Source organism: Netta rufina (genome assembly GCF_964035555.1).
Source record: "Netta rufina genome assembly, chromosome: 3".
NCBI classification, from domain to species: Eukaryota; Metazoa; Chordata; class Aves; order Anseriformes; family Anatidae; genus Netta; species Netta rufina.
Genome location: NC_140125.1, coordinates 51,211,863 through 51,234,866, shown reverse-complemented (window position 1 = coordinate 51,234,866; position 23,004 = coordinate 51,211,863). Strand labels below are relative to the sequence as shown.

Sequence of the window (23,004 nt, the reverse complement as noted above, 5' to 3'; positions counted from 1 at the left end):
ATTTCCCTAAATTACCTGTTAAGACTCTAGGTAGTTGCTTGAAGAGTGATTAAGTGCCTAGACATGAAAAATTCTGTATATACTTTGACATAGACTGCTAACCCTGGACTGCAGTATGTCATTGCGATAAAACTAAAAATATCTCCAAGCAGACAGAGGTCATAATTACTGTCATACTTCCATCCTTCAGTATTTGCAGCATAAGAGAAAAACTGGAAATATAAAGCCTCTGAGATTAATTGCTTAGCAGACTGGCTTTTAAATATCACCAACTTCAAGGAGAACACCTAGAGTTCTGGGTGAACTGAAAGGAATGATTAACATGCATAAACCCTCAGAGACTCATGACAGTGTTTCTAATGAAGATAAGGTAAGGTGGGTACAAAGAAGCAGGATTCATATTAGGTTGTTTAGTCTTTTCTTCACTTTATTTTTTTTCTTTTATATGAAAGTGATAAAAAGTTCTGTTTGTTAAAATATGCCATGGCTATGAAATATATGTGGGCTTAGCCCCCTTGTGTGGAAAATGGAGTGATTCCTGAGCTGCCACCTTTCTGAGTGCTTTCATAGCTGAGTTTTTTGAGAAACCAAGCAGAAAGGTGGTGCTGCCTATAGCTCCTGTTGGCTGTTTGGTGTTACTTGCACAGAGTCTTTGAGAGCCACAGCTTTAGGCTTTGGGGCCTACAGTGCCAATTAAGCCATCTCGCCACTGTAGCTCTTGGCACTTTTTTGTACTTCCATGTAAAGTTCTGTAGTTGAGAAGTAAATATCTCAGAAATTAATTCATTGTTGTGAAGCCCAGGACCCTCAGGTCTGTGTGCTACAGGAAATCAGCAGCCACCGGTGGCAAGTTCTTAGTGTCCACAGCAAGTGAAGAGCCAGGACTGACAGCTGGCATGTGTCTGCTGTCTGCAGTCCTAGTAAAAACTCCGTCTTTGAAAAGTCTGTCCCTCAGATACTGTATTAAAAGCGATTGGTTTACCTTTTCCTTCCTGAAAGAGAGAGAGAGAAAGAAAAAGAAAGACATTGAGTTTAGAGATTTCTCATGTGCTGCCAACAGCAACAAAGGCAAAAATCTGGCCTCGAGTTCCCTTAGTTAACTCACTCACAACCTAATTTTCCTGAAAACTGGCCTTTGCTGACACCATTGTCACATTAGTTTTAAATCTACTTAAACAAGACGAAGACATCATGGGGCGAGTGTGAGCTTGACCCAAAAGTGCAATTCAGTCCCTGGCACACACTGTGCTTATATGTACAAAAGATGGTTTGTGATCACAGAATAATAGTGTTTCCTGCATGTCCCCCCTCACAGAGATTTGTATTGACACTAAACAGTAATTCACGGATAAATTTTTAATGCAGAGCCACCTCCTATGTGGAGCTCTAAATACTAAGCTGAAGGCTAAGTGCAAATGTTTTCAATCTTCAATCACAAAACTTTGATGGGGATGTGGGAATAGGTAATTGGCCAAATTATTTGCTGGCTTTGATAGGAATGCTTATTTGGTGCTTGGTTCCCTGAAGCTAGCAGTGAGATAATTGCCCCAGCCTTCAATCCCCTGTTCTTTCTCCAGCTCTAGGGTAAGGGCACATTTCTGAGGTGATTATTACTTAATTGCCTACGTTATGCTGCTAATATCCACCAGATAAACACAGCTTTCCTTTCTAAGTGTTGCTAAGGGGTGCTACCAAAAGAATACCAAGTGGCCCTGGGGAATATTAAGGCCCCACTAAGGCACTGGGCCTCTTTCCTGCCTTTGCCCTTGGTGGGAGCCCTGGGAGGCTGGCAACCCCTCTCCTTTTGGGGTGGAAGCTCAGGGAGCAGGCACTGCGGCAGCTGGATTAGGATTTGGGTGGGATTCAGATGTAAGTTTTATTTTCATTTTCTCATAGGTAACTCTGTTTAACTACTTTTAGCATAACCCTGTCCTGTTACACGCAGTTGGCTTTGGTGTATGTCACCTAAGTGAAATGATGCTGAAATAATTATCTGTGTGGCTTTTTGAGGCATTTCTTACTGGAAGGATAGTCTGCAACACTGAACTTTGAGATGTGCTTCATTACAATACTAGTACTTCTGATTTTACCTCATCACTTTTGCCAGTCTAGGAGGGGAAGGTCAATGGGTGTGGAATATTGTGGTTTTAATCACATAATTTAGTCTCATTCCTTTTGCTAAATATGTATGGCTTGAGGGAGAAGTAACTACTGCCATTGCAAACTAGAGAAAAAAAAATACAACAACCAAACAATTCATGTTCCTAAGCATCTGTCTATATCAGCTATTCAGGCAAAATATATTTAGAAAAAAATCACTCTTCACCATTTAAGCTGTTTACTGCATTAACTAAAATGCCATATTTTATCCAATCTCTGTGGAAACAGACGTGCTATAATCTTAATTTATCACTTGTCTTTCCTTTACAACTGGGTAAAACTAACAAATAAATGCAGTGACTGCAGACAAAGCTGACAGGCTTAAGCTGTAGTATGTATGCTAATGTATTTTTCAAATAGCTTTGAAAGGCATGATTATGCCTTCCTGTTTTGGTTTATATTGAACCATAAAGAGCCCTAAAATCAACAGTGTCATGAAGAGATCTCATTTGAGACTGTTTGTAATCAGCTTGTAAGAAATGTAACTCAGTTGTGTGTAATGACATTGTGCTATTCACAAAAAGTTGTTATTTTAAGACATACTTTCCAAGAAGCTTTCAATGGGAATGTTGCATTGGACAAAGAAAGAGTACCATCTGTTTTTTTACTACACTTGGTAGTAATTTATAAGGCATAGGAGATGTCATAAATAATGAAGTGAGCTACAACCTGAATAAGCTGGCAGAATTTTTAATGGAAAAGGTAGGTTGGATTTATCTTTTTTTTTTTTTTTTCTTTAAACCCATGTTTAGATACTGATGATCTCAGAACATGTGAAGAAGCCAACCAAAACCTAGGATATGTATCTACATATACATGAGTCTGTGCCCAGGAAAGCAAGTCTAGATGAAAAACAGATATATGGTAGTGGCATTTTCAAATATATTTATCTCCTAATCCTATTTTTCTAAATAATGTTACTAGTGGTTCATCAGAAAATAAAGCCAATGTATCTGCAATAACAAGAATTTAAGTCATTATCAGAAGAATTTCTTTTCCAAAAGTTATCAAGGTCTATATTAAGTGGCTTAACCCAGAAATCAGCAATTTCATCTATCACCTTCTGTCTTTTCTATGGAGTCTTGGTTATTGTCCTGAGAGTGAGCTCTGGCAGCAGAGAAGGGTTGTCCCAGAAAAACTGGTATCATCTGGAAAGAAGGAAGTGACTGCTTCCTTTTATTTGAGGATACTGGGGCTGGAGTGCCATGTCCAGTTTTGGAGGCAAAGGGCTGAGCCGGGTGTCCAGCTGGGTAGTGGAAGATGCACTGTGAGAAACCAAATGAGAGGTCGAAATCAAAAGTCATTATCTTTCACATTCTAAAGATGACTCTTAATTTTCCTTCCTCAGCAAGCAAGCAGATGTTTTTTTGGGGGGGAAGAATGGAAGTATAAGCAGTAGACAGATACATACTATCATATACCTTATTTGTTTACAAAACATGGCCCATATTTCATAATAAAAAGTGAACAGTTACTTTGATGTTCTGTTTCTATTTCACCAAGTTTACCTTTTCAGTCTGGGAAAAGGAAAACTTTGTGAGGACTGGGGTATAGGGGCTAGAGTAACATTCTTATTCTGTTCATGTTTGAGCCACTCAGGTTTTCCATTTGTTCACATCTGTATTTTTACAGAAAATTGATAGGCACTGTAATTGCAGTCTGCTGAAAGCAAGTAGGTCAGAGCTATGCTTTCCATTCCAGAGGAGCTGCTGGGGCTGGGGAGAAAGAAATACATCTGGACAGTTTTTCTTCCTCCGTGCATGTCTGCGTGTCACAGCCATTCATTAGACTGCTCACAAAAATACTTTCAGGGGTATTAAGCAAAATCAACAAGAGCATCTGTGCTTAAAAGGTCCCTCCCTACTCATCTGTCACTTCTCATGGCAGAAGATTTTTTTTTTTTTTTTTTTTTTCCATGGCTGCATGTAAGACAGTGCATTGGCTCAGAGTTATGCTAACTGTAAAGGGATGACTTCTTGGAGTGCACTGATGACAGTTTCCTAATGGGTGAGCCAAGGAGCTGGTGAGGAGAGAGACCCTCTAGTCATAAACAAGAACTGGTGAGGAATGTGAAAGTGTGGGGGCTGCCAAGTCCCCTGCAAGGACTTCTGCAGGTACAGCCACAGGAAATGGAAGATGAGGAAAGATTGTGGGTCTGCAGAATGGGACTTAATGACAAAGCACCTGTAAAAGCCTGAGGTGCTGAAATCCCTTCTTCATCTCCATCTTTACTGATAGTTCTGGCCTTCAGGAAGCTCGTGTCCCTGAAGCTGGAGGGCAAGGCTTGAGCTAGAATCCTAGGGTGACTTGGGTTGGAAGGGACCTCAAAGATCATCTATTTCCAACCCCCCTGCCATAGGTAGGGATGCCACCCACTAGATGAGGTTGCTGAGGGTCTCATCTAACCTGGCCTTGAACACCTCCAGGGATGGGGCATCCACAGCTTCTCTGGACAACATATGCCAATGCTTCACCACCCTCTGAGTGAAGAATTTCCTCCTAATCTCTAATCTAAATCTTTTTTATCTTTAATGTCTTTTAGTTTAAAATCATCCCCCCTTGTCCTGTCATTATCCAATTGAGTAACGAGTTGCTACCTATTATTGCATGGCCACTCCAAACTCTTCTGGCTTGTGAGTTGTCCACTGGACTTCCACTTCACCTGGATTCAGGCAGTCATTTGATCAAAACCAGTAACCTATCTCCATATACAATTTTGGTGAGTGGTCATAATCTTTCTCATCCATGTGAGTTTTTTTTCTTAACTTCTTTAAATCTATCTCGAGACTCTCAAACTGGTAGTAAGGGATACTGTCCCATCCTCTTTCTTTTTTTTTTTTTTCTCCTAATTTTCCAAAGCATTTATATCACAGCTGAAGATGTATCAGGTACTGTGGTGGCAAAAGGAATTCCATGTGCAGGAATGAATGAAGGGTTGCTGCAATACTATGTATTCGTTATTTTTGTATAACCAGGTCACTTATTCCAGCCAATAACAAGTTGTAAAGATGCTTTATGTTTTCCATTGTTTTGGATGCATTTAATGCCAAGGTATCTTCCTTTGATCTAGTTACCCAAGGCTATCCTAATTTCTGAACTGTAGTTTCTCTAAGCTAAATATTAGTTATTACATATCAGAAAACCAGACATTTTCAAGGCACTCAATTATATGAAATGAGTGACTAACAAAAGCATGAACATAGTTCATCTGTAAATACTAAGTTTCAGAGATAACGACTAAGAAATAAGACAGATCCAGTCTATCTGGTTTTCTGCATATGCATTTATCTGTAACACATACACACATCTAGGAATGCTATTCAGCTCCTCTGGTTTATCACTTTCAAAAAGAATGATAACCTAGAGCAGGTTTCAATCTAAAGGGTTCCTTGGTGTTGCCTGCAACAGTTTGACGCAGAGCTGGGATGCCTGGGAGGAGAAGCTGAAGCAGCCCGCTCCTGGCAGTATCTGCCCCCTGTTGGAGTCTCAGACCTGTACTGGTGCTTAGAAAAGCAGTTTAGGAAAACACTGCCTTCCCCTTCCAAAGAAGGCTGCTGTGCTTGCCTGCAGCTGTTCTTTCTAAAGCAGGGCTTTAAGTTGCAGAGTGTAATTTTTGCAAGAACATCATGAATATTTAAGTGGCATTAAAGACAGGAGATAAATTTCCAAAGACGTGTAAGCCAAGGAATATTTAATCTTTGGCCACTGAAAGAAAGATCCTTCTGTGAGGAACATAACGTATAGTTTGTTATAATTGAGAGATTTGTTTGCTTATTGGGTTGAATGGAGCTCTCCCTTCTCATATATGTTATCCCACTAAAAGGTGTTTTATTTATTTATTTATTTATTAATTTTTTTTTTTTTTTCGCGCTCCACTGTTACTAACTGATACCCTGGCTGGATTTTTAAGGCTGATTTTCGTTGTTGTGGGAACAGAATACTTATCCTTATAGAATGACAGCTTCATTTCTGCGTGACAGTAGACAGGATTGATTCCTCAGTTTTGCAGCTGCATGTCTGTTTTTAAAAACCTTCAGAAAGGTTTTTCTTAGGACAGCTCTCTACTAGAGGTGTGAACATATATACAAATATCTCTCAAAAAATATCTCTCTCCAGAGACCAGTTTCTATTATAAATGTTTAAAAAATATTTTGGTCTTTTGCATAAATCCAAAGCTTGCCCATTACATAAATACATTTTACACAAACAAAGAAATGAATTCAGCTGAATTTGTTTTTGTTTTGTTTTCCTCTTAACCACAGTAATAAGTGCAGTGAGGACAGAGCCCCTGATCCAGGGGACAGTTGGGTGACAGGAATTCTTGTGCCCACGTCTAGTCTCTTTGATCTAGCAGGGCTGGTGTCTCATAATCTAAGTAGCTCATGTAATGAGGCTTTAACATCTGCAGAGCCTTTTCAAGAAATCTGTTTCATAAAGTCAAAATTCTCCTGAAGATGAAGCCCCAATACACAACGAACTTCTGCAGTGTGGTCTGTGTTAGATTGATCAATCTCATATTTCTGAGAAAATAAACTGATTTGATAATGTTTCAGCTCAACGGTGTTTCGTAATAGAGATTTAAACAAATACGCTGTCAGTCCTCCCTCCCTCTCAGTTAGGTGGATATGCATGCATTTTGGACTGAGAGCTCTTTGGCACAGGAACTTAATTCTTCTCTTGAAAATATCATGTTTGCTTTATTATGCCTGTTAAAAAATAAATCTGTATTCACTTTTTGCAGTTGCACATGGTTGAGGAAAGCTGACAATTCCCCACTTCTTCATCCCTCATATTTGCACATACATCTCAAAAAAAAAAAAAAAAAAGACAAGCATATTTTAATTCATTTTCTAGTGTAGCATTTGGAATAAACGAGTGAGGTCTATTCTGCATTGAGCAGACTTAGAAAACATAATCAGTCTGGGTTTATCATTCAAATGAGGGAGATGTGTCTATCCATTATGTTTAAGGAAAGGTCAGATTTTTATGGTGAAAAATTCTATGTCAGGGAAAACAGGGCTTATGCAATCTCTTCAAATAGCTAATATAGACAGTGGCTCTAATACAAAGAAAATCAAACAGAATTGGGTTCTTCTATGCTGCTTTTTGATAAAGACAGGGCATCCTTCTACAGCTCCTTTTTTCCCCAGTGTCTTAAACCATATTAATTTGTTCATGAATGGCTGCAGCACAAGCCTGACAGTCAACCATACCATTTCCCTGGAGAAGAAAGGACCAGTCAGTGCTGCCTCATTTTGCTTTAACTCCAGTTGTTGGCATGGCAGTTTATGCACTTAGTGGTGAGAAACAAGCCTTTTTTTTTTTCTTTTTTTCTTTTTTTTTTTTTTTTTTCTAACAAATGCTTATCATTAGGTTTATACTAACAAACACTGCAGCATTAACTCCTCTCTGCTTACCTCTGTAAAGTGTTTAGTTGGTCTCCACCCCTTGGTTATTCTTTCATTGCTTAGTAGGCACTAACTGCCCTAGCATTTTACAGTGTCAAGCCATGACACAGAAATGACTTCTGTCAAACAGAATAGCTGAGAGAAAAATATTGCATGGTTCAGAATACTTTTTACAGAACTATTTCCAAAGAAAACTTTTTAGAATATTTTCCAGATTTCAATGTTTTTAAAAAAAAAAAAAAAAAAAAAGGAAGGTTAAGTCATTTGTCATTAGTTCTTGTGCTCTTTGAGGACATCAATTTGAGAAGGAAAGCTGCCTCAACACACACAAATAAAAACTAGGTCCCTACAGAAAAGTCTAAATCCAACCCTAGGGATTTATGTAAATACTTCCCCCCCTCAGGATTCTTCAGCACAAAGATAGATGCCTTCTCCTTAAGAAACCCTTACTCTTAAAGCCACATACAAGGTGCAGCAACTCTATATGTGGCCGTATGACTTAGGGCACTCATCAGGACGTATAGCATCAGACTTTACACCATCCCCTGGCCCCAGAAGATGCAGTCCCCCACTCTTACCAGTAAGGATGCCCCCATCCAGTCTACTGGAAGGCAAGCCTCCCACTCCTATGCTGATCCCCATCCAGAGGGTCACAAGAGGCTAATTAGAGCTGAAGGTAAAAGATTGTGCAGAGAAGCTGGGAGTGCTTACCATTGCATGGTTCATTGAGGGTGGGAGGCTGCCATATCCCACCATTGGCCTCCCCAACCCCAAGAAAAGCCCCACAACAATCTGGTGAGAAGTGGGTGCTGCTCTAATCCCCTAGGCCCTTCGTGGCACATACTGAAGCGTGGCTTTAAGCTGTGGGGTTCCCCACGGCACATCAAAGTGATACAGAGCTCTGGCACTTAGCGATTAGGGCACAGAGGGTGTAAAAGTCATACCTTTTTTTCTTTAAGAGTTTGTGGTTTTATAGATTCTTTAATCTACCACTCTCCTTCTCGATACATTTACTGTTATGAACACAGAATGTAATTTGACTCAAGATATTGCTATTTCTATAATCATATTCCTTGTTAACTGCTGAAACTATCTGATTTTTTCCTATAACTTATTTGTTAAGCATCCTTTTCCAAAATGAGGGAAAATGCCCTTACTGACACTTATATTTTAAATTGTTACTTTGAAAAAAAAAATAAAAAAATTACTACACATGAAAATAGTGCCAGCTTATTATTGGGAAACAAAATTGTTAGGGCTGTGGACTTTCTTTTTTCCTCCTTTAAGCAAAGTAATTCTAACACACTCATTAACAAAAGCTTAATGCAAACACCTAAAATCAGCACATGGTAGGGCTAGAAAGTAAGTGAATACCTAAGTGAATACCTAATACTGTGTTTCAGCTGAGCATGTTGACTGAATGGCATTGAAACTTGTAGACTAATTTACAGTTCTAATATTTGACAGAGCTTCATGTATTATTGCTGTTTTGTAATGTGTATACATAACATTTTTTACATAAAAGCAGTCTGCTTCTCAGTTGGTCAAATTTAAAATCTGTCAGGCAGCTGAGAAGGATTTCAGACTAAAGATGGAACACTAGAGAAGATATGCACAGACCCATGGGGAAAAAAAGTGTTTTATCTCACTTATATAAATGAAAACCACACTCCAAAATGCTAGTGTGTAGAAATAGACTGATACAGCACTACTGTTTTAAAATAAGTTCTCTTCAGAATGAAAATGACAAGATGTAGCAATGAGAAGTGCCATCCTTGAAGACCACAAAACTTGAAAGAACTTATACTACTACTCATTTTATTGCAATATATTCCTTTTATTTATTATTGTCTCAGAGGAAGAATGTTACAATGTAGTGTTTGAAGTAGCATTTACTTGGCAGCAGAGGACAAAGGATGCATACAAACACAGGCAGAAAAACAACTTTATACATAACCTCATATTCAGAACAAAAATAAAAGCCACCAAATTCACTAATGAGACTTTTTTTTTTTTTTACTTACTTATTTGGTGGGTTATTTTTAAGGATTCTTTGCTTAGAGAATGACATAAGCTTGATAAAAGCAAAGTACTTTGCAGAGAACAGAATATAAAGCTATTTCCAATACTACTCATGAAGATAGGTCTGAGGTAGAAAGGTGGTCATGGCTTTCCTCTTCTGTAAAATGTATTTGTTTTTCTTCTCAGAATAACTATGCTACTTTTTTAATAGATGAAGCATTTATAGTAGCCAGCATCTTCTCTTCCCTCCCTGACAGTTTCGCCCTGCTCAATCCAGAATAATACTTAGCATTTATATAGAGCTTTTCAGACACTAAGCTCTACAACACCTTTGAGAGGTAAGTACTATCAATCCTCATTTTACAGATGGGAAAACAGAGGCAGAGTGGTTAAATAATTTGCCAAAGGGTTCAGAAAGAACTGGCACTGGAGCCAACACTAGAATGTGGTCAACACTGTGCCCAAATCACTGTGCCTTGAGCAGCAGCAGCAGTCCAGGAGTAAGTACTGTGGGTGCAGAACAATCTAGTTGGCACCACTTCACAAAAACACTAGAAATTCCCGACTTTCTGTTTTAAAGTCCTCTAGCATCTTTTGGTACAAAATATATAACTCTTCCAATACCATTTTGAGACTCTTTTTCTTCAGTAATAATCAAGAACAACATAGTATCATTTTTCTCCACTATACATGAAATATATTGCATGCAGTTTTACGAATTAAAGGTATGTCCTGAAATTAAATCAAGTGTCCATGCAGCATTGTAAACCCCATGAAGGCATTAAAATCTTATGATTATTTTAAAACTAGAGATCAGCTGATCAGTGACATAACTTTCCCATAATTATCCCTACTTGAAGTACATAAATAAATGATTTCAAAGATAAAGATGAGTTGCAAGATTACAATGCCACATGATAACATCTAAGAGCACTGCAGCTTTGAAGAAAACGTTCCATCACTAATAGTATTGGAAAAGGCTTTCTAATTGTCTCTTCATTTACAAGAGGCAGATAAAAGACTGGTGTGTTTAGATTATCAGAAGGGGATCTCACGGAAATGAGCTTTAGTTCACAGACTGTAAATTCCAGAACTTAAAACAAGTTTGGCACAGCAGGGAACAGCAAAGCTTTGTCTCCAAAGTTGGACAAGATTACACTAACTTAGACCTTACTAAAAACAACTTAAACTATCATCTAAGTCCTCTTTTTAGCTATCTCCTGATTCAAAGTAAAGTAAGGCTTAAAAACAATAATCCTCCAAATGGAGTGTGTTGGCTGGAAATAACTAAAAGAATGTTAAAAATGCCATTTTGGTGCATGATTATATGACTTGAAATTAGAGTTTACCTTGTTTAATGGAGTTAAAATACTGTAGCTTGTACTCAATGGCAATTTTAGTTAAACAGTTACAATAAAGCAAATCATGGGAACTTCATATGTCAATCCTGAAAATAAATCAAGAATAATTCTGGAGTCTGTGTGGTCAGATGGTTAGCATATAAATAATCCATACAGAATATTAAATGTGTGAGAACGTAACTGAGGATATTTTACAATGTAAAAGCAAAGAGCTGAAAGGAATGTATAAATGTAACATTTTGCTCCAAACTCCTTAGCAGTTCTCTTTACGATTATCAAAAAGAACATATATAAAGCCCCTGCCCCTTTTCCCGCGGCTGTATATTTATACAAATCAGTGACAAATACTCCACTGCTCATTAATTTACAGTTGCATAGAAAGGGAAGAAGAAGAAAAAAACAATACTATAAAAACAACATCCTCATCTTTGGGTATTCAGTGTTTTACTATTTCAAGTAGAACACGCAGTCAAATTGAACAGCATGTCCCAAGGTCCCATGCAGCCTTCTGATGAAGTGGAACTCGCGATTGGCGTTTTGTAGAAAAGGGCTGTACTGCACATCAAGAAGCACTGGTTGACGTCCAAATGAGCACTTCACATTGCCTGTAATGATGAGAAATAATCATGTCAGTACTGTTTAGCATGCACAGTCCTCTAAAGAGAGATCTAAATACTCTGGACTTGGTTCAGTTAAGGACTCGCGTGTAATTTTACCAAAAAAACCCTATACTTTAAAAATTTAGATGTATTGTCACAAGACTCAGCAAATCACTGAGGCATGTAGTTAAGAGAATCCTCATTTTACTGTGTTGCAGCATTTAAAATTCTTGCTGAGTAAAGCCCAAAGGATGTTATGGACTACAGAGCAGTAAATATAACTTACATGCTTTCCTTGTTGTGTACCCACAGGAAAAAAAAAAAAAAAAAAAAAAAAGTGTAGGCTAACTACTGTTCTATCCAAATCCTCAGTGGTAAAAATGCAGAGTACGCACAACCAGGATTTGGACTCATCCCCTTAAAATGTGATGCTTATTTCCAGGCTCCTGTTTCAGGATTCTGTTCTCTGCAAAATGGGGAAATATCCCTTCTTAAATGGCTCTGGAATGGTGTATTTCAGGCATGAGATCAGTTGGGAATCATTCTGCATCTAAAAAATCAAATGCTTTTTTATGAAGATTAATATTAATCACTGAGAACACTGAAAGCTATCACTACGCCTGGTTACAGGAAGGATTTCTGAAAAACATTAGTTTAATTCACTAGTGTACTTTATTAAGACACTGAAGCCCTAAGTCTGAGTCACTTTGGGCAGGGCACAATTCATCCCATTCCCTTCAGAAATTCCTGTCGGAGTGGGCAATCTTACTAACACAGGATATTACAGTCCACTAAAATGTTTGTTGAGCAATATTTCTGAAATTTTAGATACTCTCTGTAGGGAGGTCTGACCTCGCAACCTGTGGATTAATAGACAAGGTGAAGCAATTTAGGGGAGTAAATGGACTCTGCCTATCACTTCATTCTTCTGAAACCTAGCCCATAGCAAGTTGTGCTAGTTTTTAAGACTTATTTAGCAATTAAATTTTTCAAGAATTCTGCAGTGACACAAGATTAAATTGTTCCTTATTTGTCATAAATTTTCTCTAATATCAACCAAATCCTATAGCAAGTATTTCTTCCTATTTCTCTTGCTTATAAAATAAGCTTAATTGATGATTCATACCAGGTAGAGTTTCAAGAACTCATTAGTATCTAAATACCAGATTGATTTCCACATTTTTTTGTGAACTGTGAAATTAGCCAAATACCTGCTTTGAGTTTGTAAAGTGGTTGCCTAACAAAAGAAGGCAGCTTAATTTAATGCCTAAGATGCTTTGCAGGTCTTGAACTGTAGACACTCATGGAACTGGAGCTATGGGTACCAGGGCACAAGCACATAGGGATGTTGTTGCAAGAACCAGCTTTGATCTTGCAGAACTGATGCTGGCTTGAAACTAATTGTCCCCAGCCATTTTCAGCTGATTCCATGTGGTCAGCATCCCAGAACAGCACATTGCAGAGCCTTTGGTAATGTCTGAACTTCAATTCCAATGACTATACAAATACGTGAACATGTCTCATACCTGTGGCCTGCCAGTGAAACTTGCTGCAAATAGAAAAACAAAAGAAAGTTAGAAATTGACATGATTCTGCATCTTGGTAGTATAAAACAAAGGCAGTAAAAAGAAAATATTTACTATAGAAGAACAGAAAGATTTTATCTTAAAAACAAACAAACACAAACAACGTTTAAGTACAAGAGTGTTGTAATGGTCTAGACATAATTTTCTTCACAAGTTTTCCTGTAATAAATTTAAAGTGTTATGAATACAGATTATATTTTTCCCTTTTCAATACCTGTGACCATACAAAGTGCTTTATTATAATACTGTCTGTTCAAAAAATATGAATCATACTAGATCAGCTTGGTATGCCATTAAATATTACTGATATTATCTGTATTGCAATAATAGCCATGACATTTTAGACCTTTCATTCAAAAAGGATGAAGACAGTGAATGGTCAGAGACCTAAAACAAGAACTGCCTGGAGGGATAAAAGACTGTAACGTAAGAGGAAAAAACAAGAGAATACAAAACTTGGAACCTTTACCTCAAGTGTTAACAGTACATATTTGCTCTCTCCCCATTTGTTTTACTGCATTAAGTTTGCAAGTTGCCTGCTTACTTATTTTATTGCGATGAAGCAGTTGATACAGGTTAAAAAATGAGACACTTCTCTACTCTTGCTTGGCTATCTTGAAGTTACATTGGGGAAGTTTAAGGAATCTTTCTGAAAAGCCTGATATACTGTGACTGTCACTTTGACTATGCAGAACTCTTCCAACATGTTTTGTATGGAACGATAACAGTAACAACAAATAGTGACTGTTCCTTAGGGTCCCATGGGATTCTGACCCAAGAATACTCTGGGGTTTGTAGTTTCAGGCCACTTTTTTTCCCCCTGTTTCTTTTAATGCACTTTACAGAAGTGTCCTGTACAGTCTGTAGCAAGACAACTATCTCCTCCTGATTTATTCTTCAGAAAAACAAACAAACAACAGCATGAAGAAATCTGCACAGAATTATGCACAGTATGTGAACTGGTCTTTCTCTGCCCTTTTGGAAGTAGTCCACAAGCTCCCAGGGCTCAACAGACCACAGGTTTAAACCACCCAAAAATGAACATTCCCATGACTGACGTAACTGGATTCTTTTTTCCCTTGTTGTTCAATAAACAAGAACTCAAAACCCCATTTCTAAACTCTGGGGAATGTATATCAACCATTAAGCTGAAAAGCTTTTGACCTACCCTCTTTGAATTTGTCACTCTTTAAGGGGAATTTAAGATTCATGCCATCAGGCATGTCCAGAGCTGAACAACTGAGTTATAGGCCCCATACTGAGAGTGCTCTTCATACCTCCCAATATGTCCCACAATGAACAGCTGCAAATCTTGGTCCCTGTTGTTTCTTCCATATTAAGACACAAGAAGTCAAGATGAACATGCTGTCATTCCCCTACCTTGCAGAGGTTTTGAAAAGAGATATCCACTGTGCTGTGAGGCCTTAAATGTTAAAGCAGTAGACGCATACATAGAACATTGCAATACTACTGTTGGAGCCTAAGCACTCAGATATCCAGAGCATCCCAAGAAGATGGTAAGTTCTCTGATATTATTGTGAAGTCAGAGAGAACAAAGCGATGAACAGTGTGCAGAGTGACTCAGGAGCACTGGAGAAGGCTGGCAGGCAGTATTTTTAGTATCTTTTTTATCACTACTTTAAAAAAGATTGACCTGAAACTCTATCAGTCATGAAAAGCCTTCTATTGTGACCTTTAATTTTTATGATGAAATTTCATTCAGAAAGCCACAGCAACATTGGCTGGTCACTGCAGGTCATCTAGTGCAACCTCTCACTCAAAGCAGGACTGCTGCCAACAATAGCCTTGACATCCTCTAAGGCTGGAGACTCCATAGCCTCTGTGTTTGACCTGTTCCCAGTGGTATACAATACTTCTTTTAATTCAGGAGACAGAAATTAAACAAAAATGCTGGCAGTGCACAAGAAAATATCCCTTCTACTTTCAAAAAAAGCAAATATTTTAAACTACTTTAAATTTACACTGTTAGTGGAAAGCACCTTTTTTCAGAGATGTTATTTTTCTTCTCCCCTGACAGCTGGGGGTAGGCAAAGTATTTCTACAAATTTGTTGTAAATTCACTTGGACCAAATGTCCAGTAGCTGCTATACTGCTTATACGTGCCAGACAGAAATTTGCAAAAACAAGAATTAATAATTTGTTTGCATTTTCTCTTTATTTGTATACACAAAACACACCCCTGAGTTGTGCTAAGTAGCTCCACTAGATGTTGGCTTCAAGACGAGATGCTCCTTAAAATCAAATCTAAGGATTTTATAATGCAGTGGGCTATGAACTACTGAACTCAATGAAAACATCAAGGGATAGCTGAAACAAAACGTCTATCACTAAATACTAATTTACTTTCTCAAAATGTGGAAAGACCATCTTCTCTGATGTAGCCCTTCTCAGATAACATATATACAAGAGATAAAAGAAGTATTTTAACAGGGTTCACTGAGTTTTCGAAACAGGATAGAATAGAATAGAGCTCCAATGCTTCAAGAAGGACTGGGCAGAAACACCTAACCCTTACTTGTGCCTTTTAAAACATACTGAACTGACTATTACACTTCATTTTAAAGAACTGTTGAAAGTATAGTAATGTATCATAGATTTCCCTACTCATTTGCTAAGGCAGAAGATGTGAAGGTGAAAATATATACGTTATGTATGTATGTAAAAAAAGTACACTAAATAATGAAGTTGTCACTTCATCCCATCCCTGCCAAAACCACCAATCTATATGAAATACTGGTGGAACCAGAAAGATAGCTACTCATTTTTGTAAGGGCAGTGACACCCTGCAAGGAACAGGATCAACGGGAATGTATATCAGCTGATACAAGCCATGCTTATGAAGCTACCTGGTTTTACTTTAATAGACACCTAATAAAATATTAACTTTCAATGTATTTAAGTAGGGAAAGGTGTTATGTGCTGTGGTTAACAGTTATTTCCTCTGGCCAATTAGTTTAGTAACTACGTCAGTAATTAGTTCGGGGACTCAGAATTGGGCTATGGTCCCTACTGTAGCCTGCAGCATTTCTTTCAATTTATATTAGAGAAGCAGCTTTCAAAATTTCTGAATTTACATTCACTGCAGTTCTACATAGGGTTTATATCAGCAGCAAACGGGACTCTAGCTGTCTTTTCCCTTGTGCAGACACAGATGAACATTCTATATGGAGTGACAGACTTTTCTTATAGTGAATAATTGTCATTTAAAACACAAGATTATTTTTTTCTCCTCACAGTGTATGTTGAACAACCTTAAAGAAAAGAAGTATGTAGCTTGTATATCTTGACAAGAAATCTTATCAGAGAGAAGATTTTTTCTTAGTCAGTACCATGGGAATGACTGTTTTCTTCTTTAGTCCACCTCAAATTCAATACTATTCTCAGAGACATAATTTGTTACACTTACAGCAGCAAGCTGGAAATGTGCTGTTGATTTGCTCCATAACATCTGTTAGATCTGTGTTGGTATCATGAGGTGGAACTAACAAGTCATCTGCAGATATGGCAACAAAAAGAGCAATGAATTTAGCAACAAAACAAAAAAACAGATGACAACATTCTGAGAAGCATTCTCATCCAACCATCCATTTAAATATTGCTTTAAATTTCAAGGGAAACCACTAACTGAAGCCTTTGTAATTTAACGTGCAGGAACTGTCATTGATAATTGCCAGCCTTGGGAGAGGAGGTGAAAGTTGAATTACTGATTTGCAGCATAAAGAATTTCTCCGTTATTAAAGCTCAGCAATTGCACCCAAGATTTAACTAGAAGGAATTGCCAACAAGGACCAATATATGAGAATTTACAGTTAAGTAAAAGGTCATCAAGATGGAGGAACTGTACTCAGTAGCTGCTCAATTAGTATTCTTTTTTTTTTTTTTTCTAAGATGATTTATCATGTAACTTCCAAACTGAATATAAAACTTGTTTTTAAATAAATAAATAAATAATTTTCAGGCAGTGTTTATTCCATTGGAAGCAGAGGTTTCAGTAGTGTCGAAATCCTCCTTGCCACGATGTTTTTTAAAGGCTGATTAAAATTAGCAAATTGAATGGTTAGGAAATACAACTGGCTCTGTTATTAGACAGCCTCACTCATAAATCTGCCATTGCATTAAATCAAACAGAGAAGTTTTGCATTTTTTTCCAATAATTTATAGCAATAACACATGCCCATGCTGAATGAAAACTTTTCAGTACGCAAGAGAATTTTTGTCTTTCCACAGATTTTTTTTAAAAATCTGTAACACAAAGGCTTGAAAAGAAACATAGGGATGAAATTACACTTAGATAATTTGAGAAAAATTGGTTATTTTTTCTCCAAATTTTGAACATTCAATGGTCTGTAATTATTTCTGCTAATTCCCAGTGGAATTAATGAGTTCTGCTATTGGAGAATTTAAAGTAATCTTTCAGAGAGAAATCCTCTGATGTGCAGTGGCTATATTACTAAATACTAAATAATTCCTAAAGATGTGAAGCCTTTGAGGGGTGGGGTCATCAAAGTACCAGGATGAGCACATGAATTTTTAAAGCAGCCATTAGGAAAGTTTGATTATATGTTTTTGGATATTTGTTCCTTTATCTGTCAGATTACTTGGCTGCATGCATGTACTGTACGACAAACAGCTGTTGGTCGTTTCACTCCAATGCAATCTGGTTCTCCATTCAGTGAGGATGGATTAGCCTAGTAAATTTGATAGTTCAAAATGGATGGGACCAAGAAATCCATAATTCAGTGTCACATGGATCCTTGAGATACCGCAGCTATTTGCAGGTGTGGGGAAGCAGCAGTTCCAGCTGCATTAAGTACTGCTCCCAGTAGCATCACAAAGATCTTTTTTCTATTTTTATTGGTAAACCATTTCAGAAAGATGCAAATAAAACTATTCAGTAATCAGCTTCAGACCCACACGGCAAGTTATCTGATCAAACACTCACCTGTCTGATGAAACTGCGAGCTTGTCTCTTGCTCAAGCGGGTAGCCAAGGGCCAAATGCTGGGGTGAAGCACAGGGGGAGGCGCCATTAACCCGGGAGTCTGACTCAGGCTACAGGAAAGACAAGAAGATATAATTTATGTAAATTATGTCTACAGAATTGAAGTGTGGGTTTGTATATGGTCATCTTGATTCCCCCCTCCTTCCCTCTTTTCTTTTTGGTACTCTTTCTTGTTTTCTCTCTAAACAATAAAAAGTTGGCTTAGGTCTATACAACTATCAGGGACAACTTGAAGACAAAAATTTAGACTTAAGTGTAATTCTTATGAGACAGCAGCTAACAGCCATCTTGTTAAAAACAGCGTTCAGCTGCAAGCGTGTACCACAGAAACACAGTTTAGTTCAAACAGACTGATGAGGCTTTCTGTTGAGCTACACCAAAAGACTATAAAATAGTATTACTGGGGTTGGGTTTGCTTGTATGTACATATGCGTATGTTCACACACAGCAGATACACACACAGACCAGTCAGACAAGCTGCCCTAGGAAGGTAAGGTGACTGATCATGCTTAAAAACACCTGTTCAAACCAGAAACAATTTTACTAAACTCCTTCACAATCACGCCAAAGACAAGATTCAGGAGAACTGTGAAATCTAAAAAGGAGGAGCTATCATCAATCACTCCTGCTGATGCTGCTTTGCAGCAGTGCAGAGGACGTCAGATATGGAAAAAAAAAAGAAAAAAGAAAAAAAAAAAAAAGTTTTACTATGTAATTTCCAGAAATCTATGTACTTTGAAAACCGTGTTGTAGGTAAGCCTGTCTGATTCCTAAATTCACCTGAACAACTTCAAACACTGAAGGTCTGTATTTCATTTAGTTGTGGTCATGTATGTGTTTGAGATTATGTATATATGTGTGGACACAAAAGAAAAGATCATAAGACTTCTTCACTTTAACAACTCAGAGATATTGGAAGGTATCTTGCACAAGCATTTCCCTTCTTTCTTGTACGAAATCCTTTGAAGAAGAGAGGAGTTACACAATATTTAAGCTCCAAAACTGATTGTTCCGGAAAGCCAGAAGCATGTGAAAAGGCATTTACATCTGAGGCAATTACATAATCTGAGCTGAAAATGTTGCCACTATCATTTATCTTTTTGACTGCAAATCATCAAAAAGCTTCTGAACAGTTTAAAGAGCATATTATTTAACTAAATCTGTCAAGAGCAGATACAAAAGTAATACCAAAATAACATTATTTTTAAGACTTTCTTTCTGAGACTGAAAAAGTATCTAAAACAGCCATGAGACTCAATGCAGAAGGAATATACAGAACAACTGATTTGTGCACATCTTTGTTCCTTTGCAGCTCACAGCCTTAAGTGCAACATTCAATTTTTTACAACTTCAAGTTAAAAAAAAAAAAACAAAAAACTGCAAATTGTTGAACAATGAAAGATACTTCTTCTTGCACACAGTGATGAGAAATAGAAGGAAATGTTCCCTTGAGCATTCAGCAGACCTGTTTTTCTCCTCCGAATCTCATCTCTCTTTCAGTATGACAATACCAACTTTCAGATTTGAGTAAAAGAATAAATCAAGAAAGATTGCTCTGCATTTAGAAGACAAATTAAAATGGAAATGCTTTCAAGCTAGCCAAAGATTTTACCATCAAGACACCCGTATGAATAGTGAATGCCTATTGAGTAGTTTGTTATTCACTAACAGGCTTCAACCAGTCACAAGGTCTAAGTAGAATGAGTTTGGCAATTTAAAATGCACCAAGCCTGGGGTAACTAATCCCAGATCATTCGGTATAGCCAGCAACCTCTGTATAAGAAGAGTTTAGAGAGAAAGAGCTGAAGCAAACTCTCCAAGGGTTGAGTTACTTCAATATAGAACAACAAGGTCAGCTTTAGTGGCTAACTTTGTGGCAGCAAAGTAGCTGCTTGCCCATGCCACAACTAGATGGATGGAGGGAATTCGAATAATCTAAAATGCAGGCTTGCAAATTGTCTAGATTTCTACCCCTCTTGAAGCAAATCATGAACAAATGATGCAGAGATGACTGAAGGAGGAAGGGGCACTGCAAAGTCAAGATTAATTAGGATAGAAAGGAGATGCCTACAAATTTAAATGACAAATTAGTAGTGAAGGTTATTTAGTGCCACTTAGGAATGCTGTTGCAAATGACAAAAAACAAAAACAACAACAAAAAAAAAACAACCACAGAGCATAAGGATTCTAATGGTTGTTTAATTGGGAGCAAATAAAACGTCCTGGAATACTTTACGTTGATATATATTACATTGCTGCAGCAGTCAGAATGAAACATTGCAGCTGGATTTTTTTTTTTTAATATATTTTTTATTTTTTAAAACACATCCTTTTCTAATCAGAGGCCAACGTATAATGACTTCATTTTCATTTAAATATACTGATGTTACACTGCCTAATTCCAATGACTACAACAACAAGAAAAGGCAAACAAAACCCAAATCCTTTTCTTACAAAGTCAGGAAAGACCATACAGTTCAGCAGATGAGTAATAGAGTTTGGAGCAGCAAGGGAAGGGCTCTTGCATTAGAAAAACACGTTAATAATCAGGTACTGAACAAAGTTTAATGCAAAATAATTGTGAGGCTACAGTTGTATTTATACAATTTAGCAGTTTTACCAGGAAAGAACTCAAATTTTACTGGAAAAGAAACTGAGGTACAGAAAAGTCATAGGCTCTCATCTAAGGCTACATAATCACAGAATCACAGAATTTTCTAGGTTGGAAGAGACCTCAAGATCATCGAGTCCAACCTCTGACCTAACGCTAACAGTCCCCACTAAACCATTTCCCTAAGCTCTACATCTAAACGTCTTTTGAAGACTTCCAGGGATGGTGACTCCACCACTTCCCTGGGCAGCCTGTTCCAATGCCTCACAACCCTTTCAGTGAAGAAGTTCTTCCTAACATCTAACCTAAAACTCCCCTGGCTCAACTTAAGCCCATTCCCCCTCGTCCTGTCACCAGGCACGTGGGAGAACAGGCCAACCCCCACCTCACTACAGCCTCCCTTGAGGTACCCATAGAGAGCGATAAGGTCGCCCCTGAGCCTCCTCTTCTCCAGGCTGAACAAGCCCAGCTCCCTCAGCCGCTCCTCGTAGGACTTGTTCTCCAGGCCCCTCACCAGCTTCGTCGCCCTTCTCTGGACCCGCTCAAGCATCTCCATGTCCTTCTTGTAGCGAGGGGCCCAAAACTGGACACAGTACTCGAGGTGCGGCCTCACCAGAGCTGAGTACAGGGGGACGATCACCTCCCTAGACCTGCTGGTCACACTGTTCCTGATACAAGCCAGGATGCCGTTGGCCTTCTTGGCCACCTGAGCACACTGCTGGCTCATATTCAGCCGACTATCCACCATCACTCCCAGGTCCTTCTCTGCCTGGCAGCTCTCCAACCATTCCTCTCCCAGTCTGTAGCTCTGCTTGGGGTTATTGCGCCCCAGGTGCAGGACCCGGCACTTGGCCTTGTTGAACTTCATGCAGTTGACCTCAGCCCATCGGTGCAGCCTATCCAGATCCTCCTGCAGAGCTTTCCTACCCTCAAGCAGATCGACACACGCACCTAACTTGGTGTCATCTGCGAACTTACTGAGGGTGCACTCGATGCCCTCGTCCAGATCATCGATGAAGATATTAAAGAGAACCGGCCCCAGCACCGAGCCCTGGGGGACGCCACTAGTGACTGGCCTCCAACTGGACTTGGCTCCATTCACCACGACTCTTTGGGCCCGGCTATCCAGCCAGTTTCTAACCCAATGAAGCGTGCGCCAGTCCAAGCCAAGAGCAGCCAGTTTCTTGAGGAGAATGCTGTGGGAGACGGTGTCAAAAGCCTTGCTGAAGTCAAGGTAGACCACATCCACAGCCTTTCCCTCGTCCACCCAGCGCGTCACTTTGTCATAGAAGGAGATCAGGTTCGTCAAGCAGGATCTGCCTTTCATAAACCCATGCTGACTGGGCCTGATCGCCTGCTTCCCCTGCAAGTGCTGCGTGATGACTCTCAGGAGGATCTGCTCCATGAGCTTCCCTGGCACTGAGGTCAAACTGACAGGCCTGTAGTTTCCCGGGTCTGCCCTCCGGCCCTTCTTGTAGATGGGTGTCACATTTGCTAGCCGCCAGTCAACTGGGACCTAATGAGCACCAAGAACTTGTAGAATCAAAACTCAATACAATCATGTGCTACTTGACCCCAAGTTGAAAAACACCCACAAAATCTGATCACTTCCATCATCAGCCCCTTCTAGGCATCATGAATTTCAGGCATTCTTATTCAAAACAACCTGGCAGACAATCCTTAAGGCAGAAACATCGGGAAAGTTTCCAACTGCAGTTTCTGAGAGATGACAAATTTATTTTTATGCAAAACCAAATAAAGATACAAAGGGACAAATACGTTCTTCTCCAGAAAACTCTGAAACTGAAGGATTTCTCTGCATTACAAAGGTTTTTAAAGCATTTCAAGAGAGATATTTATTTTAACCAATTTTTATCAACAATGCTTTACTTCTCCATAGCTCCTGCTAGTGTCTTTCCCAAGAGCTCAAACTGTAGGTTAAGGGATAGACGTGCCTGGTGACAGGACGAGGGGGAATGGGCTAAAGTTGAGCCAGGGGAGTTTTAGGTTAGATGTTAGGAAGAACTTCTTTACCGAAAGGGTTGTTAGACACCGGAACAGGCTGCCCAGGGAAGTGGTTGAGTCACCATCCCTGGAAGTCTTCAAAAGACGTTTAGACGTAGAGCTTAGGGATATGGTTTAGTGGGGATTGTTAGCGTTAGGTAGAGGTTGGACTCAATGATCTTGAGGTCTCTTCCAACCTAGAAATTCTGTGATATTACTCAATTCCATAAG

The 23,004-nt window shown here is 38.7% G+C and overlaps 1 protein-coding gene across 3 annotated transcripts in view; it reads right to left on the bottom strand.

Annotated features, from left to right (window-relative positions):
• Positions 1 to 9,396: 9,396 nt before the first annotated feature.
• The window catches only part of UTRN (utrophin), a gene marked incomplete at its 5' end in the record, with an annotated part of 369,309 nt that continues 355,701 nt past the window's right edge, over positions 9,397 to 23,004 (bottom strand). For all 3 annotated transcript variants that reach the window (XM_084284598.1, XM_084284597.1, XM_084284599.1), the window contains 4 exons: positions 9,397 to 11,556; positions 13,077 to 13,099; positions 16,564 to 16,650; positions 18,100 to 18,208. In XM_084284598.1, coding sequence (XP_084140724.1) covers positions 11,548 to 11,556; positions 13,077 to 13,099; positions 16,564 to 16,650; positions 18,100 to 18,208 — 228 coding nt within the window. In that variant the 3' untranslated portion in view covers positions 9,397 to 11,547. The remainder of the gene's footprint in view (positions 11,557 to 13,076; positions 13,100 to 16,563; positions 16,651 to 18,099; positions 18,209 to 23,004) is intronic.